General features: G+C 40.6%; 2 protein-coding genes across 4 annotated transcripts; both read left to right on the top strand.

The window, feature by feature from the left end:
- Positions 1-48: 48 nt before the first annotated feature.
- On the top strand, positions 49-5,728 carry LOC116295812 (integrin alpha-X). Of its 2 annotated transcripts, none has more exons than XM_031703755.2 (8): positions 49-124; positions 252-366; positions 464-623; positions 1,257-1,483; positions 1,991-2,226; positions 2,409-2,585; positions 4,324-4,505; positions 5,258-5,728. In XM_031703755.2, exons 2-8 carry the CDS (start codon positions 312-314, stop codon positions 5,274-5,276), a joined length of 1,056 nt encoding a protein of 351 aa, XP_031559615.1. In that variant the 5' UTR covers positions 49-124; positions 252-311; the 3' UTR covers positions 5,277-5,728. The 2 variants fall into 2 exon arrangements, with proteins under 2 accessions (XP_031559615.1, XP_031559614.1); XM_031703754.2 differs by having other exon boundaries at positions 2,406-2,585.
- A 4,668-nt stretch (positions 5,729-10,396) lies between these two features.
- On the top strand, positions 10,397-17,597 carry LOC116287994 (uncharacterized). 2 transcript variants are annotated; one of them, XM_089037660.1, is made up of 2 exons: positions 10,397-10,443; positions 10,528-17,597. In XM_089037660.1, exon 2 carries the CDS (start codon positions 10,715-10,717, stop codon positions 17,189-17,191), a length of 6,477 nt encoding a protein of 2,158 aa, XP_088893786.1. In that variant the 5' UTR covers positions 10,397-10,443; positions 10,528-10,714; the 3' UTR covers positions 17,192-17,597. The 2 variants fall into 2 exon arrangements, 1 of the variants encoding a protein (XP_088893786.1); XR_016121279.1 differs by having other exon boundaries at positions 10,403-17,433; positions 17,519-17,597.
- The last annotated feature ends 274 nt before the right edge of the window (positions 17,598-17,871 follow it).

The following is a 17,871-nucleotide window of genomic DNA, read 5'->3' as shown; positions in this document are numbered from 1 at the left end:
GATCCGTCAAGCTTAAGTCAAACTTTTATCAGATCAAATAGGACATAAATACTGTGATGTGCAGAAATTTTTTGGTACGTGCTTAAAGTTGTGCAGGGGCTGAAGACGATACATGCTGTTGAAGGTAAGTAACGTGGACTAGATGTTCAGTTCAAGTGACTTTACCTTGTGAAAAGACATTTTTTGAAGTACAAATATTTTATTATACTATTGAATTCAAGATTACGGATACTATTTTATCATACTTATAGGTTTTTGGTAAATTTCTAAAAGAGTAAATTCAGTCTCAAAGTTGAAAATTCCATTTCAAGATGGCGGCATTGCAGGTGTTCTCAGCGTGGATCCTCCTCCTTGTCTATGTCCAAGGTAATCAATATTTCTTCATTCAAGTTTTTTGCGTTTGTTACTATTTTTTGTATATATCTTTAAGATAAACCTGTTTTTACTGACTGCTTTATTCCAGGGTCCTTGGCTTGCAAGGTGGATTTCGAGAAGGTAGGATGTTACCGTGATGTAACCAGGCCGTTACCTGAGCTGATCATGACAGATCGTGACCCATCCGACAAGGAACGCTATTCTGGTATTATGTTCGATTGGAGAGACTTTGAAGGATCAACTAGAAGGTTAGGATGTGTTTCACTAGATATTGACAGCTAAGGACGAGCGTGCTGCGCATGCGTGCCTAAAGGACTAAACTCAACGAAGTGGGGACCTGCGATCTTTTTTGTAGTACCTCCGGAATTGGGTACCTAAAAACGAAGTATAACACACGGTACCTAAAGAAGTGGGGCCGACAGACCTGGGAACCAACAGAACTGGGTACCTACCGAACTGGGTACCCACAATAATGGGTGGAACCTACAGGAATGGGCTATTTAATAACTGATCGAACTGGGTACCTACAATACTAGGCACCTAAAAGAGTGGGTACCTATACAGGGATGGGAACCAACGGGAAGGCCTAATTGAATATCCAAAGGACTGGAACCCTGCATGGAGAGCTGGGTATTTAAGATACTTGGTAGTACCCCCGAAAGGACTGGGTATCTACATGAAAAGGTACTTAACGAAATACATTTCAAATCCTACCGAACTTTGGGGAGCTAGAAGATTGGGTACATACATAGCTGGAGAATTATGGGACTGGGTACCTACAGGATTGGGTATCACCGGGTTCCTACAGGATATTTACAGGACCCAGTGGTGATCCCGCGGGACGCACGTTACTAACCTTTGTATACCTGTATTATCCACAGTTTGATATGCCGATGCGCAGCCTTGGCACGATCAAGGGGATACCGTTACATTGGAATCCAGTACTATGCCGAGTGCTGGAGTGGCAACAATCCAAACTTCTCACGTGATGGTAAAGCTGACACCTGTATGCAAAGCTACAAGTCATTTGGCGAAGTGATCTGTGACTTTGATTCACCGATTGACTGTGTTGGAGAAGCAAAGACGAACTTTGTTTACGATCTGCTTGGTAAGTGCCATATCTGTTGGTAACCATGCCGAATGATCACATGACAAAAAGGTATGCTTCTTTTTGAAAACAAATCTGTTTTCCTTGAAGAATGAAAATTATCCGTAAGAGCAGGATGTTAAACAGGAATTCAACTCATGCTCACTCAACTAGATTGTGTGTTTTTTTCCTACAGTCTTCGTAAGCTTTTCCGCGAGTGTGCGCGTTGAAAATGGCAAAGCTCGTCTTGCGCATGGCAGTATTATGCGCACTTCACCATACAACAGCGACACTAGAGAAAAACGTTTGCGCATGCGTGCATTTCATCACGTTTTGGTCAGTTTTGGCATTTTGTGAAGTCCAATTTATCAGGCATGTTTCAAAGTCAAATTTACTTATGTTTTGACTAATTTGCATACGAATTCAGAGCATGCGCAGACGTTTTTCACTCGTGTCTATAACAGCAATATAGAGAAAGTTATTTTATTCTAATAAAATATTAATACAATAATAATAATTTGATGGTAGATTGCCGGGAGATCGTTGATGTTGCAGTTCTCTTGGACGTATCCAGCAGCATGGAAGGACAGACTATGAACATCGCGAAATCGTTCCTCAACAATCTCGTCAATACCCTGAACATCTCGCGTTACGGAGCCCACATAGGTCTGATTACCTTCACCCACAAAGCGACTTTAAAGTTTACCTTTAAGAATGCTCTCAACAAAGGAGACTCCGTCGATGGCTTTAAGAACGTCATAAACGTGAGTGTAGAAAAAAGCTTTTAAAAATGAATATAAAGAGTTTGTTGTACCCTGGGAAAGAAAATATATATTTCCGTTACCTTCCCATTCCTACCCCCTTAAACTTTATATCATGAATCTCTAAATACGCTCTAGAAAACAAGAGTCATTTTGTCGTATCCATGTTTGTTCTTGCCCAGCAGAACATATCTGGCATGAGGGGCAGCACGTGGCCTGATACGGCCCTCAAGATGGCCGACAGTATTTTGTTCACCGAGGAAGGTGGTTCAAGGCCTGAGGTATCGAGGTTTGTTATAACCGTTACAGATGGATCGCTTCATCAGGACTCTGTTATTACTCCAATCATGCTCAGCTTACAGGTAAAGCTCCTAAATATACGTGCACTGAATAGAACCTCTATAAAGTGGTCACCTTTAGGCCATTGTTAAGTGACCGTTAAAAATAGGTTGGTCGCTTAATAGAGGTATAAATCTGTGTAAACATCCTCTTCGGAACTTTGACAACTGGCTGCTAAATAGAGGTTGGTCGCTAAATAGAGGTATGATTTACAGCAAAAACCATCTTTGGGACTCTGACATTTTATCGCTACTGAGAGGTTCTACTGTTTAGTATACTACAATCCAAAATGAAAAATGTTTCGTCTTTGTATTGTGGACGCGTCTTTGACTGGGGCCATCTTTACTGGGGGGAAACTGAGCCGGGAATTACGAGCTATTTCCTGTCAGGAAAGCTGTCATTTTCATTAGAAAGGAGGAGAATTTATTCGTCATTAACCATAATTCACATATCAAAGGGTGTGCAATCATCGAGTAATTGGGTAAGCAAGATTCTAAGATGTTTGGAGTCAGTGCCAAATGCTTGACTTCTTTTCAAGTGTTGGTTCCGATAGCAGGTTTTTACTTGGCGTCTCTAGTGCTGAGTCATAAGATATTGTGGTTTCACTTTGATGATTGTACTTTAAGATCATTAAAATGCGGAAAATGCGAAGCATTCGCCTCTGAAAACTTATTTTTGCGGGAATCATTTATTTGTGGAAGTTTTAAAACGCCCAAAACAAGAAATATTCGCCTTGTTGAGAATCCGTGGCTAGCTAACATCAGTTTTTGTCGAGAGATATTTGCTTGCAATTAGTTAGGGTATTTTCAGTTTTTTCGTTGAATATTTAAAGAAAAGCATAAAGAGGTTTTATCAGTGAAGAGACTAGTCGTGGTGTTGTGATATAAGTGATGTAGCTTGATCTTTTAAATCCTATGGATCGAGTCAAACGCCAAGTGAGTTTTCAAGTACTCTCTCAAAATCATAATAATCCTACCTCCTCAAATAGCTACCAGTGAATACCATGACTTATCGATTCCTATAAGTCGATACCTTAGGCTTTTTTTAGGATAAAGAACATTCTATATATAACATATTGGGAGGCTAGAGTCTTGAACAGACTTAGCATAATATCATACCGTACGGCACGTACGACACGGTTATGGCACGGAATTGACCTCTTACGTGATGGCAGCCATGACAAGAGGCACAACAATAGAGTGTTCCCTACTGGGAAACTGAATTCTTTCTAACGTAAATCAGAATTGTTCTTTCCTCCTGTCATTGGTGCCATTACGTGATGGTGCAAAGCCTCTATTTGTATCAATATTCGGGTCTTCTCATGCGCAACCGTTAAACAAAGAAGTGATACTCTAGGAAATGGTACACGTGGTCTGAAATGGAAAAACATAACGCTCAAGGCAAAGAGGTCTATTAACTGCATGCTTTCAACTGTATCACAGTTAGCGCGTGGGGTTACTGTTTGGTATACTTAACTTAAACGAGGCAAGGCACGGTAACAGTTACGGAATTAACAACAAAGTCTTAACGAATCGCATAATTATGCACGATTACGACTTGCCCAACTAGGATACAGATCACGTGATGGCAGCCATGTTGTTTGGCAGCAATCAAACGAAAAAAACTATTTCTCAACTTGTTTCCTTCTTGTATCCAATATGGCTGTCGTCACGTGATCGTAAATTAGTTCTGTAGGATTTAATATTATATTGATAAAATCAATAAAAATAAAGATATAAATAAAACTGTTTGATATTTCAGTCGAGAAAGAAGGTCCACCTGATGTCTGTTGGTGTGGGTAGCGTCGTCAATGAACGAGATCTGGTTGCATTGGCATTGTCGCAGAGGCAGAATGTCTTTAACGGTAACCATGGTGACGCCGCTCAAAAAGTAGTTGACAGGATCCAAGATATTAGTCAAGAAAACTGCAAGAAAAAGATAACGTAAGTATTGTGTGACTGCTAGGAAACGTTGGGAATTTGAGCTTCTGCGCATGCTCAGATAATGGCCCTCGAACTCTGTTATTTCTAACGAAAATTCTCAAATAATTATATTTATTATATAATTACCAATGAAATATCTATTTTTCTCTATTTCGAAAAATTGATATCTTCACACGTGAAAATAACATGTTATTTTCACGTGTGAAAATAACACCATTGCGATGGCTATTAAAAAATACACGGAAAGAATTGCATGAAAAAGCCAAAACATACTTTCATTGATAATTATATAATAAACAGAATATTACATGGGCGTTTGCAGATACGAAATTTATCTTCTCGTGTTGAAAATCTCTCACTCGTTCGCTGCGCTCACTTGTGAGAGATCTTTTCAACACTTGAAGATAAATTTCGTATCTCCGCGCGCCCATGTAATATCCTCTATTTATCAAATGACCCGTATCTGACCGGGCGCGCGCTCTTAGAAAAACGTTCGGGAAAATGGCTGCTCGAAACCTGCGACAGTATTCTCTTTCTTTTCTTTTATTATTTTTCTTTTCGTGAGGGTCATATGATAAAATGTTTATTGACTGAGTTAGGTCGGGCCGTACGGGCCAAAAGTTTTCCCGTACGGCCCGACCTAACTCAGTCAATAAGTACATAATAGTGCGTAATAAAATGCTTTGTGCAGTTTGTAAAAGAAAACTGATTTATTTTTATGACATTTTTCTTATTTGAATTACTACGTTTAGAATTACAAGGAATAAGTAAGACACAAGAGAGAGTGACCACTCGAGACTTCTAGACTACAACAGTAAGATAAACGAAGAAAACTGAACTAGATAGAGAGGGAGATAGTCAACCACTGCGCATGCTCATTGCCCAAGCCCCATACACAAATTAATATGCTGTTTTGGTTTGTTCATGTTTGCTAAGCTACTATTAAATGTCCACAACACTCACTGCACATGCTCCTAGATGGTGACTTAATAATATTCATTCAATAACATTTTGAAAGTCGATGCTTGAAAAACAAAAGTAAAATGATTGCACGCGTATAAGCACCATATACTACTATTTTACATAGGTTTTTTCTTTCTTTTTCTTTTTCTTCCTTTCCTTTCCTTTCCATTCCTTTGCTTTTGTCTTTCCATTTGTGCTTGGGATTTTTGAACTTTTGTTTACTGGCACTGACAGTATAATAATAAAGTTAATTGACAAAATATTGTTTGAGTTTCTTATTTATAACACTCATTACACTCTTTTATGGATATACACAAACACACCAAGAAAGAGGCTGATGAAAGTATTAATTTACTTAAAATGTTGTCAGCGTTGAAGAAAATATCACCGAAAAAGCCGTTGTCTTTGCCATCTTTTTTATCAACTTAGTAAAAAACCATTAAGGTGCATGTTTTTATTGGTGACAAGAAATTTGATTGGTTAAATAAGAAACTGTCAAAAGCTATGTCATGTGACTGACACGGTTCATTTGTTCTTTTTTCGTCTTGTTTTCCTTGAGAAAACTGCTTTAAGAAAGCAAGATTTTACTTGGTTTTGGAATCCATTGTAAGCTTATATTAGCAACGCCTTGTAACCTATTCCTAGGGGAGTAGTACTACTTTATTTCTGCAAAGTTTCTACGCTTAAATCTGGGAGTAAAACTCGTCCATGAATTGAAAAGGTTGGTAAAAAAACTTGATTGAAACTTGCTCCAGCTTCCATGCTGTTTTAAGTCTTTAAAACTAATAAAACTACCCTTATTTATTATTCATCAAAGTCTCAGAAACATGAAAAACACTAGAAGAAGTAGTATTCGTGCAAATATGTTAAGCTTTTTGATATTTCTCGAGTTTTAAAGAAGCTTCAGTAAAGAAATTAGTGTGACATGACTTGACGTGACGTATCGTGACTAAAAAATATAATTATCAAAAAACATCTCAGTGGAATGTTTCTCCATTGTTTTAGAATGACCAAGGGGTTTTATTGTTTTATATTAAAATACCATTTCATTAGGTTGACACCTTAATCCAACTTCTTAAAACGGCATTTGAATTTGGCGCCTAAGGTAAGCAACTAAAATGCCCCGTATGTACCAGTGAGGTTCAAGATTCTGGTCCTAAGTCCTACGTATTTTAGACGAAAGAAGTCAATTAACTACCATATGTATGCGATACATTGATAAGGTTAGTACTGAATACATGTTTAATAATCTAAATAAACCGAATGACTAGTTGGTAGCTAGAAAATAGTCTCTGTTTTAAATGCATGAAATGGTTTGCTCAGTGTTGTTGATAAAAACTTAAAATTTATTTTTCACTTAACATTTGAAGCCGTGTAATGTGTTTCATAGAATACAGCTTCGAGTTAAGGAGTAACGAAAAACCTCGCAAAATGTCCTCGAGGTCTTTCATAATTGACTCAGAATGTTTTTTCTTCTTCTAATGACTAAGTTGCTCAAAAACATTCGCTTTGTACATGTTGGGCTACCTGTGAGATTTATAACACAGGTAGCCCACTCCGCAATAATTGCAGTACAAGTGAACTTACTCTGGGTAAATGTGTTCTTAAACGACGTCTATGATAACGATAAGGTATTAAAACTCATCATAGTGATAAGATTGGGTTGAGTGCCAGGGTGCGAGGGGTGGTCGCACCTAACCAGCCCGTTCGCAGAGGTGACCATGGCAACTGGGCCACAGTCCACCGCCCACCTTGGCACTCGTCACACCTACCGCGGTGGAGATACTTACCGTGTCCTATAGTTTCTTTTGAGAGGTGGGTGGGAGGGAGAAATCTTTCCACAAGCGCTTGGCCAAACCACAAAACAACGACAAAGCTGCCACACTGCAAATCCTGCCAATGCCCCTGAACCGAGATGGGCTCCCCCACACTGTCGCTAGGCGAAACCGCCGGCCGGTTGGACTCGGTTTTAACTTTGCCTAAATTACATTCACGCTCAATATAATTTGACCATATTTTTGGATTTTCAAAGCTGCGCATGCGCATAGTGTCACGAACCGCGGTAACGCGACTTGCAGGCTCCGGTAGGAATGAGAAACGCAATCCGTCATGTTACATGAGAAAATGATTTCATTAAATTACTCTAGAAACATGTTTTTTGGTAGCAATTAACTCATCTAACGTCAGCGAGGCCAGTCTTTCATGCTGTCGCGAATGTCACGGATCTCGACATGTTGCCAATGTTTCTTTGTGTCATTTAAAACCAAACCTGAGTCACTGTTGCCAGAAGTAGATGACAGATTCTTCTAGAGAAAGAAAATATCTTGATGGGTCGGGTCAAAATATGATCATTCCTCTGTAATTCATGCCAGTTATAAAGTATTTTTAGTCCATACCACAGGAAAACTACAAAAATGAACAAATAATAGTGACAAAAATAGACAAACTAATTATCGATATCATTTGACTATCACTCTAATTTAGGGTAAAACTATTAGGAAAATTACTGTGCGCGAAAGTTAGTTATTCAGTGATTAGAACTTACTGCGTCCAGCGTCCTGCGTTGAGGTATTTATTCATTAATTTATTTTATTTATTGCTATCAGTCTATTTATTGCTATTTTATACTTTAGTACAGATAAACTGTTTTATATTATCTTGAGGATCATTTATTCTAGTAACGGTGTCTTATAGTTCTCTATAGCTTTACTGGCAGTTTTATTTGGGTTTGATATAAACATCTGATAGGCTGTAATAAAAAAAAGCAATTTTATGATGTCCCGGGGGAGGGGGGGAGGGTACTCTTGCCCGTTTAGGGTAGCCGGGTGTGCTGCTGAGCCCACAACCCTGACCCGTGTTCCAGAGTAAAATCGCTGAAATTCATACCCTGTTCCAGAGCAAGATCGCTGAAAAACATACCCTGTTCCGATATTGCGAAAATGGATACCCTGTTCCAGAGAGGATAGAGAGCGTGATTTCATATACCCTGTCCCCGAGCGAGCGCGATTTCATATACCCTGTTCCAGAGTTTAGAATCGCTGCCAAAATATACGCTGTTTGGCGGCACGTACCCGCATAGCGAATATAGGAGAGTACCTCCCCCCGGTATGATGTGTATTGTTAGTTCTGATAGACCAAATTGACAGGAATTAGATCTTTCCTCAATGTCAAGATCAAAAGTCTACTCGATGAAAGTCATAAACGTGTCCGACATGCGAGAGTGAAAGTTTACTCCTGCATGAAAGGCCAAAAAAATACGAAAAGGAAAAGAAAACTGGCGTTTTAGCATATCCAGGCTTTGTTCAGTATTTTTCTCCTCCAAAATTTAATTCTAAAAATAGAAATTAATTAATTTCGTTTACATTATACCAATGTCGAATGCCTCTACAAAAAACTTGAAGGCATTGATAAACGATTTTTTTTCAGTGAAAAATTCTTTCTATTAAATATTCCTTTCTCTTTATATTTCAAAATATATTTGCTTCCGTTGCTACTGACCTTCATAACAAACATATTGATAAAAATATTGATCACTTTAGCGCGAAAATAAACAGTGAGTCATACGGATCGTTATCATTATGGTTAAAATTATCATTATGTTATTGCGATGTTACAAATGTTATTGCTCACGGATTCTGCCTCGTTTATTGTGCAAATCCCACGGTCAAGGTTATTGGATATCATCAATAAACTATATGCTCAAAGTCACGAAACTTGCCGCACTTTCATTCGTTCAACAACCGTGAGTTTTTTACCTTGAAGCAACTATGAACAATTAGTTTCCGATATTAAAACACTACGTACCATTCATTGCACTGATGAATAATGTCAACAAATTCCTAGGAATTCCAAATACTTGTTAATCCAGTGCGGAAATGTTAAGTGTTTATCGCTCAATGTATATTAATAGTTGCGGTTCAAAAACTGATCCGAGTTTCGTACGATCCTGAGGCTTGAGCGGCTAAAAATAATACTGGGTCAATACCCTGTAGATACCAGCCCATCGGTCTGTCATATCAATAAAAACAGACTAGCTTTATTCTTTGAAATTGGTCTGCTTAAAAATAGAATGCGTAAAAATAATAGGTTTTTACTTTCGACTCTCAATATTACAATCAATATTCTATTTTCGTGGCTGTATCAGTTTTTGGTTGGTAGAGCCAGTTATAAATCATTTAGTCATGTTTTCCCCTTCCGTGAGAAATGTTGTTGAATTTCTTTATTTATGTGAATGAAACACATGTAAATCTGTGGGTTTTTTTCAACTTGCTGAGCTACTTTATATTTTATTATTTTGTATAGTCTCTTTCTTTCGTTCTTCCTATCTCACTCTTTCTCTTTCTTCCTTTCTTTCTTTTTTTAAATTTTCTTTCTGGTTTTTTTTTTTTTGTTTTTGTTTTTGTTTTTTTCCCCACTTCATTTCCTTCATTCTTTCTTTCGATTACTAATGCTTGGTAGAAGTAGTTAAAAAATAATCATTCCTTTACCGCAATATCCGTGAAATGCAGAATACTCAGTAGACAGCAGACTTCCCATCCATTTATTTTCAGCATTTTTCAGTAGTATTTTGAAACAGGAACTGACAACGCCCTGTGTGGTTACATGACCGTTATTTTTATCCTAGCTTTATCAGCCAGAAGCAAAGACCCACCATCTGGGGGTAGATTTTATAAATTAGATTAAAAAAGTCTGGTTTCTTATCTGCTACTAAGATTTCCTTTATTCCGACAAGGATCAGATGTTGCTGTGAAGTTGGTTTATCTAAAAACATGCAATATACAAGCCCTTAATGTAAGCCCTTCAGTTAATTGCTTTTTTTCCTTTTTTCCTTTCCTTTTTTTTTTTTTTTCTTTTCTTTTTTTTTTTTTTTTTTGATATCGTGTTTTGTAAGATTAAGAATTTCCGCAGACTAGAGGCCCCGCAGGCCCCATAAATATTTAACATCAAGAATCAGTCGAGCGTGCATCATTAACTTGTAAGTAGTTTTCTTTTTTTTTCTTTTTCCTTTTTAATTTGCCCCTTTTTGTGAAGCTTATTAATTATAAGTTGTTTGTTGTAGCGAATCGTACAATCTTCCGTGTAATTGTCGAACAATTGTCAAGCTGGAGCTAATAAATACGTATGTTGGAGTCAATGTGTACGAAGGCTCGACTATTTATGTAGTTGGAGACTACATTCATTCGAAGTTAATGTCATTTATCATTGACTTTGGTTATCGAAATCGCCGAAATTATCTAAACTAGAAGATGTACGACCAGGATGGAAGAAATTTGGATGAATTTGGTGAAGATTTAAGAGAGAGATTTGAGAGAGTAAAATCAGTCCACGAGCAAGTACATGAAGAATCGCACGTGCGACACAGGGAGCCCAACCAGAAATTCCAAGAAATTAAGGGAGCAATGTCAGCAAAACCAAGCGTAGAGAATGGTGGAAAAAAGGTGACATGGCCATCATTAACGCAAGATTTAGTTGGTTTTGGTGCTGAACAACGAGAGCCCGATGTTAGAAGATCTTCGAGAGTTAGAGAACCAAAGAAATTTGGCGAAGAAGAAGTCAGAGCCGAACGAGCGATTCGGTATAGACGTAGTAGATCAGGATATCTTGGAGAGCTGAGGAAGAATTGGAACAGAGTACAAGAATTGATGAAGAGCCCTGAAGTCGACGTGGTAACACTAGAAGATAGTGTCCAAAAGTACAACGAAGCGTTCAGGAAGTTTGTCGATGCCCACGAGATATGTATGGAGATTGAAGATGACGAAGAGAGGAGAACACTGTTAATGGATAGTTATGAAAACCAGAGAGACATGAAGTGGCAGATAGAAAACTTGTTGAATGAGTGGAGAGCCAACAAGCAAAGACCAAAGTCCCCATCCGAATCTGGATTCAGTCGTGCTTCTAGTTCGTCTAGTATAAAAGAGAAAACGAAATTTATGGAAGAAGCGAGACTTAGAGTAAATGCGCTGAAGCAGAAACAAGATTTAGATCGCCAAATGGAGCAGATAGAGAAGCAAAAGGCAGAACTTAGCAGAAAAATCGAGCTGATAGACGCGGAAACCCAGGCGAAGCAGGCTGCTCTAGAATTGATGCTAGAACAATACGTTACGGAAGAAAACGTTGAACATTCCCGTTGGGAAAGCGAGAACCACATTGAGATTACACCCCAGTTCAGCCGCCCACGGCCTCAATCCCCATTGAAAAGAGATGACCAGTATTCCAAGAAAACTTTCGTACCTGTAGTGACTAGTGAATTCGCGATGAAAGGTACGCACATGCAGGTTCCTGATCCACTTCCATCGTGTCACCATACCATTCCCAGTGTTTATACTAATTGTTGTTATACGAGCCCGAAAATGGCGTCGACACCCGTTACCCTTACAGAGAAACTCACTAGCTCGCCGCAAGTGAGCCAAGGGATGGCGCTGAGAGCATCGGCGTCGCCGTATGTTCCAGCTGTTCAAAATCCAACGCCGACAGAGTTTCGTCCCTCGTATACCCCTCCATCACTACCCAGAGAAAGTTCCATGGTAGACGCTTGGACGACGATAGCGCAAGCAATCAAACAAGGTCCGTCCCTACCGAAAGTGGAATTAATGAAGTTTAGTGGAGACCCCCTGGAGTACGCAGAGTTCGTTACGAATTTCAAGGATAACATCGAAAGTCAAGTGTCGGACGAGTCGCAGAGACTTACCCGTTTACTAGCACAATGCGTAGGAAAGGCGAAGGAAGCAATTAGAAGCTGCGTGAACCTCCCGGTATGCGAAAGATACGTGGAAGCGTGGCGAACTCTACATCAGAACTTTGGACAGCCGCACATGGTAGCTGAATCTCACGTCAGGAGACTGAAAGAGATTCTGATCAGAAGAGCTGACGCTAGCAGCCTGATGGAGTTCGCGAGGAAGCTGGAAGACGCAAGGAGAGTGCTTACTAACATGGGTTTCAGTTATTCAAGTCGCTTGGACAACGAAGAGACCATAGTCATGCTGATGAGAAAACTGCCAGACGAAGGCTTAAAGAGGAAATGGGCCGACAAAGCTGGAGATCTTATCAAGATAAAGGGCAGAGCTGAGTATGCAGACTTCGTCCAGTTCGTTAAGAATACAGCGGACAGAATTAACAACAGATACGGACAGGAACTAAGGGTGACTTCCTCGACGACAGAAAAGGAAAGAAGAGATCCAAAGAAAGAAAGATCTGACCAAAGATATAAAGTCACGACCTTAGCAGCCGTTCAAAGAGATCAGAGCCAATGCCCATCTGCGATCGCTCACAAATGCCCACAATGTTCAGGACCTCACGGAGTTTGGAGATGCTGGAAATTCAAAAGTTCTTCTCTAAAAGATCGTCTTAAGACGGTGAAGCAACACGGTCTTTGCAGAGCCTGCCTTGAAGAAGGACACTGCGCCAAGTCGTGTACAAAGGGATTCAAGTGTAGAATCTCAGGATGCGGTAAGGAGCATCACTACTTGATTCACATCGAAGACAGCGAAGGAGATCGCGTGAAAGACAACAGCAATTCAACTCGGAAGAGCGTCGAAAGAAATGTACAAGTAAGAGAGGCGACATCAGGGAGTCAGGAAAGAACAAACTCAGTAAAGACAACTAGTCAGTCAACGCCTTCGACCGTCTGCCCAAATGCTATAGCAGTAGAGCCAAGTGATCCCGTCACAGTCAGCGCACTAGAAGTTTGCAGACCGAAAGTATGCTTCAAGGTTGTACCTGTCAAGGTCAGCACCCCTCAGAGTGACAAGCAGATCATCACATATGCATTCTTTGACAGTGGTTCGGACGCAACCCTCTGTATGGAGAGCTTAATAGACGAATTAGAGATCAAAACCAAGAGGCAAGCAAGATTTACGATGTCTACCGTCAATTCGCAGGAAAGGAAATGCGGATATGAAATAGACTTAAAAGTAGAATCTTTGGCTGGAGACGCACACTTCCGTTTAGAGAACGTACTGACCACGAGACATCTTCCTGTTCTGCCGAAGCATGTGGCGACCAATGAAGAAATAAAGAAATGGCCGCACCTTAAAGATCTTACCCTAAGAGAAATCGACAGAAGAAGGGTAACCATCCTCATCGGTAGCGACCGTCCAGATATTATAGAGAAAGAACTGGATAGAAGAGAAGGTGGTAAGGGAGAGCCTTTTGCGGTGAAAACCCCCTTCGGTTGGACTGTCTATGGACCTATAGTAGAATCTACAGAAAGTCAAGTGAATGTGAGTCTTACTAGCACCGAGCACGAGAAGCTAAACCTTCAAATAGAACGCATGTATAACGACGAGTTCGGGAACTCTTATAATGACGCAGATGAAGGTATGTCCATCGAAGACCACAGAGCGAAAGATATTATGGACAAATCAGTAAAGTTAATTGACGGACATTATCAATTAAGACTTCCATTTCGTCAAGATCGCCCGATTCTTCCAGATAGCCGAGCGACTGCGGAAAGGAGATTAGAATGGTTGAAGAAAAGGATGCAGAAAGATGAAAAATTTAAAGAGAAGTACAATCAAGTCATGGAAAAGTACAAAAGTGAAGGTTCTTCGAGGGAAGTGCTGGAAGAGGAACTCCATAACCTGAAACCAGTATGGTACTTGCCTCACCATGCAGTTTGGCATCCGAGGAAACCAGAGGAACCGCGAGTAGTGTTCGATTGCGCCGCCAAGAGTGGAGGGACTTCGTTGAATGAACAGTTACTTCAAGGACCAGAGAATACAAGTCCGTTGATTGAAGTAATCCTAAGATTCAGAGTGAACGAAGTTGCTGTGGCAGCAAATATTAAGAGAATGTTTCATCAAGTCCACGTAGTGCCAGAGGACCGCGGCGCATTGTGTTACCTATGGTGGCCAAACGGAGATTTAACTAAAGAACCCAAAGTTCACCAAATGCTCGTACATATATTTGGTGCAACATCATCGCCGAGCATCGCTGGATATGCACTGAGAAGAACCGCAAAGGACAACGAGCACGACTTCATGCCAGAGAGCATCGATGCTGTGTATAAAGATTTTTACGTTGACGACTTGTTGAAATCGTTTGCTGATGTTGATCGAGCTATACGAGTGAGCAAGCAGTTACAGACCTTGCTAGCTAGAGGAGGATTCAAGTTAACAAAGTGGATGTCCAGTCATCGCCAAGTTTTGTCAGAATTTCCAGTAGAGGAACGCGCACCAGCGATCAAGGACTTAGATTTAGCGTCAGAAAGTCTACCTGTAGATAGAGCCCTGGGAATCCACTGGGACGTAGAACAAGATACCTTTAACTTAGTTACGAGTAGCAAGGCACATCCGGAGAATCGAAAGGGCGTCCTGTCATCAGTTGCAACTGTTTATGATCCCCTCGGGTTTGCAAGCCCTCTTCTCCTACCTGGTAGAGAAATAAATCAAGAACTTTGCCATAGGAGATATGACTGGGACGAGAATCTCCCACCAGATATACTTGCCAGTTGGATAGAATGGAAAAAAGGACTTGCAAGTTTGAAAGATCTAAGTATTCCACGTTGCTTCAAACCAAAGAACTTTGGTACTGTAGTGAGGGCGGAGCTCCACCATTTTGCTGACGCTTCACAAGAACATGGTTACGGAACGGTTTCCTACCTGAGACTGATAAACGAAAGAGGTCAGATTCATTGTAGCTTTGTGATGGGAAAGTCTCGTGTTAGACCTTTGAAGAGCACAATGACCGTACCCAAGCTGGAACTTACAGCCGCAACCCTGCTTGTTCAGATGAATAAGTTGATTGTCAGAGCGTTGCAAAGAAGACTCAGGATTGACAACGTCAGTTATTGGACAGATTCTATTATCGTTCTTAGATACATCTTCAACGAAGTGAGAAGATTTACCACCTTCGTCGCAAATCGTGTTGCCATTATTCGACAAGAATCGGTTCCAGAACAGTGGAAACACGTAAGATCCGAGCTTAATCCAGCTGATTATGCTTCAAGAGGGATCAAGGCAACAGAATCAAGAAAGCTGCAGATATGGAGACAAGGACCAGAGTTTTTGTGGACGGAAGAAGAAGAATGGCCTCCACAGCCACCAGAGATATCGGCAACATTGTCAGAAACGGATGAAGGAGTTAAGAAGGAGAAAGTGACAGTCGGAGCAACGACGCTGCAGAAGGACTTTTGGGACTCACTGTTTCGCAAGTACTCGACCTGGAACAGGCTAAGAAGAGCAGTTGCATGGCTCATCAGAGCTGTTCGTAAGTTGATTGAAGCTTGGCCGCGTAAAGCTGAGCGCGACAGCGCCAAGAGCTTGCGACCCAGTCAGGAGACCTTGTCAGTTTCGGAAGTTGAAACAGCGGAGAGAAGAATCGCGAGATTCATCCAGAAGGAGTCGTTCTTAAATACTCAAGACAGTGAAGTAGGAATCTTGAGCAAGGAAGTTAAAGAACGATTCATCCACCTGAAGCCAATTTTAGAAGACGGAGTGATTCGGGTAGGAGGGAGATTAGATCGTTCACATCTGTCCTATGATGCGAAGCATCCCATCATCTTGCCTGGAAAACATCCAGTAACAGAGCTGATAATACGTCATTATCACTATCGCAATGGTCACGTTGGAACCAATCAAGTATTAGCCGAGATACGACAACGTTTTTGGATAATAAGTGGAGTGTCGTCGGTTGGAAGAGTCTTACGCAAGTGCCACGAATGCAGGCGTCAGAATGCTAGGATGGGAGAACAGATTACAGCTCCACTACCTGAAGTGAGATCGTCTTCGGACGGACAAGAACTAGTCTATCCGTTTGCCGCAGTCGGCTTAGACTACTTTGGACCGCTGTACGTCAAAATTGGACCAAATACAAGATCCAAGAGAGATCCTGCCTTGAACAAGCGATACGGTTGCATATTCACGTGCCTAAGGTACAGAGCAGTCCACATCGAGGTGGCACAAGACTTATCTACTGATAGTTTTATCAATGCAGTGATACGTTTCGTTAGTAGACGTGGACCCCCAAGAATCATATACAGTGATAACGGCACTAATTTCAAGGGAGCAGAGTTAGACGTCATCAAAGCAATGAAGACGTGGAACCAAGATCGGATACAGAACGAGCTGAATCAAAGAGATGTACAGTGGAAGTTCAATCCTCCCGCAGCGAGTCACCAAGGTGGCGTTTGGGAACGTCTTATCCGATCAGTCAGAAGAATTCTACACTCCATGTTAGGAGAGCGTCTTGTAAATAATGAAACGCTTCACACATTCTTAACAGAAGTAGAGAAGATCATGAATGACAGACCCATAACGAACGTCTCAAGTGATCCCCGAGATTTAGAGGCACTCACACCAAACCACATATTGCTACTCCGCAAGAACACATCCCTACCCCCAGACGAGATAAAGGATGTCGACAAATATAAAGCAAGATGGAAGCACGCCCACCTGTTAGCAAACGAGTTTTGGCAGCGATGGACAAAAGAATACCTGCCGATGCTGCAAGAGCGACAGAAATGGCTACGAGAAAAAGCTAATTTCAAGGTTGGCGACTTAGTCCTCTTAGCAGACAAGAATACCCCAAGAGGTCAATGGCCAAAGGCATTGATTCAACAGACAATGCCGGATAACGACGGAGTTGTAAGACAAGTGATCGTGAGGACGGCCGATGGAGAGTACCGCCGAGACGTGCGAAAGCTTTGTATGCTAGAAGAAGAATTATTGAAGACCAAGACTGAAGCCGAGGACCAAGCAAGAAGCAGTCCGCAGAAGAAAGAGTAGCCACAAAAGTGAACACGAAGGAATGAAAGCATTCAAGACTTGAACTGTTTATAATTAAGTTACAAGAGACGTTAAAAAGTGTTAAGTAATTTAGTAAATGATTGTGTTTAGATGGGCAGAAAAGACCCAGAATAGTCTTTGGCGGGGGAGCGTGTAAGATTAAGAATTTCCGCAGACTAGAGGCCCCGCAGGCGCCATAAATATTTAACATCAAGAATCAGTCGAGCGTGCATCATTAACTTGTAAGTAGTTTTCTTTTTTTTTTCTTTTTCCTTTTTAATTTGCCCCTTTTTGTGAAGCTTATTAATTATAAGTTGTTTGTTGTAGCGAATCGTACAATCTTCCGTGTAATTGTCGAACAATTGTCAAGCTGGAGCTAATAAATACGTATGTTGGAGTCAATGTGTACGAAGGCTCGACTATTTATGTAGTTGGAGACTACATGTTTATTATCCCTCAAAAAGTGTCTTCAGTGAAGCTCTAGTAATCTTAGTTAAATTTTAGTTGTCTCGTTTTGTTGAACATACAAAACTTGCCGTAATTTGGTCGCTGGTACAAATGATTGATTTTTGTTGAAAAAATTTTCAAGATGGCGTCTATTCCGTCCCCTAAAACAGTCCCACAATGCACTGCGATGCCAACTCGACCCAGTTTTCCCCTCAATATCGGAATAGATAATA

This window comes from Actinia tenebrosa, unplaced genomic scaffold (genome assembly GCF_029948245.1).
Source record: "Actinia tenebrosa isolate PJP-AT-01 unplaced genomic scaffold, QUT_ActTen_1.0 PGA_scaffold5__44_contigs__length_20552954, whole genome shotgun sequence".
NCBI classification, from domain to species: Eukaryota; Metazoa; Cnidaria; class Anthozoa; order Actiniaria; family Actiniidae; genus Actinia; species Actinia tenebrosa.
The sequence above is the reverse complement of the archived record's forward strand: the minus strand, read 5'-3'. Positions and strand labels throughout refer to the sequence as shown.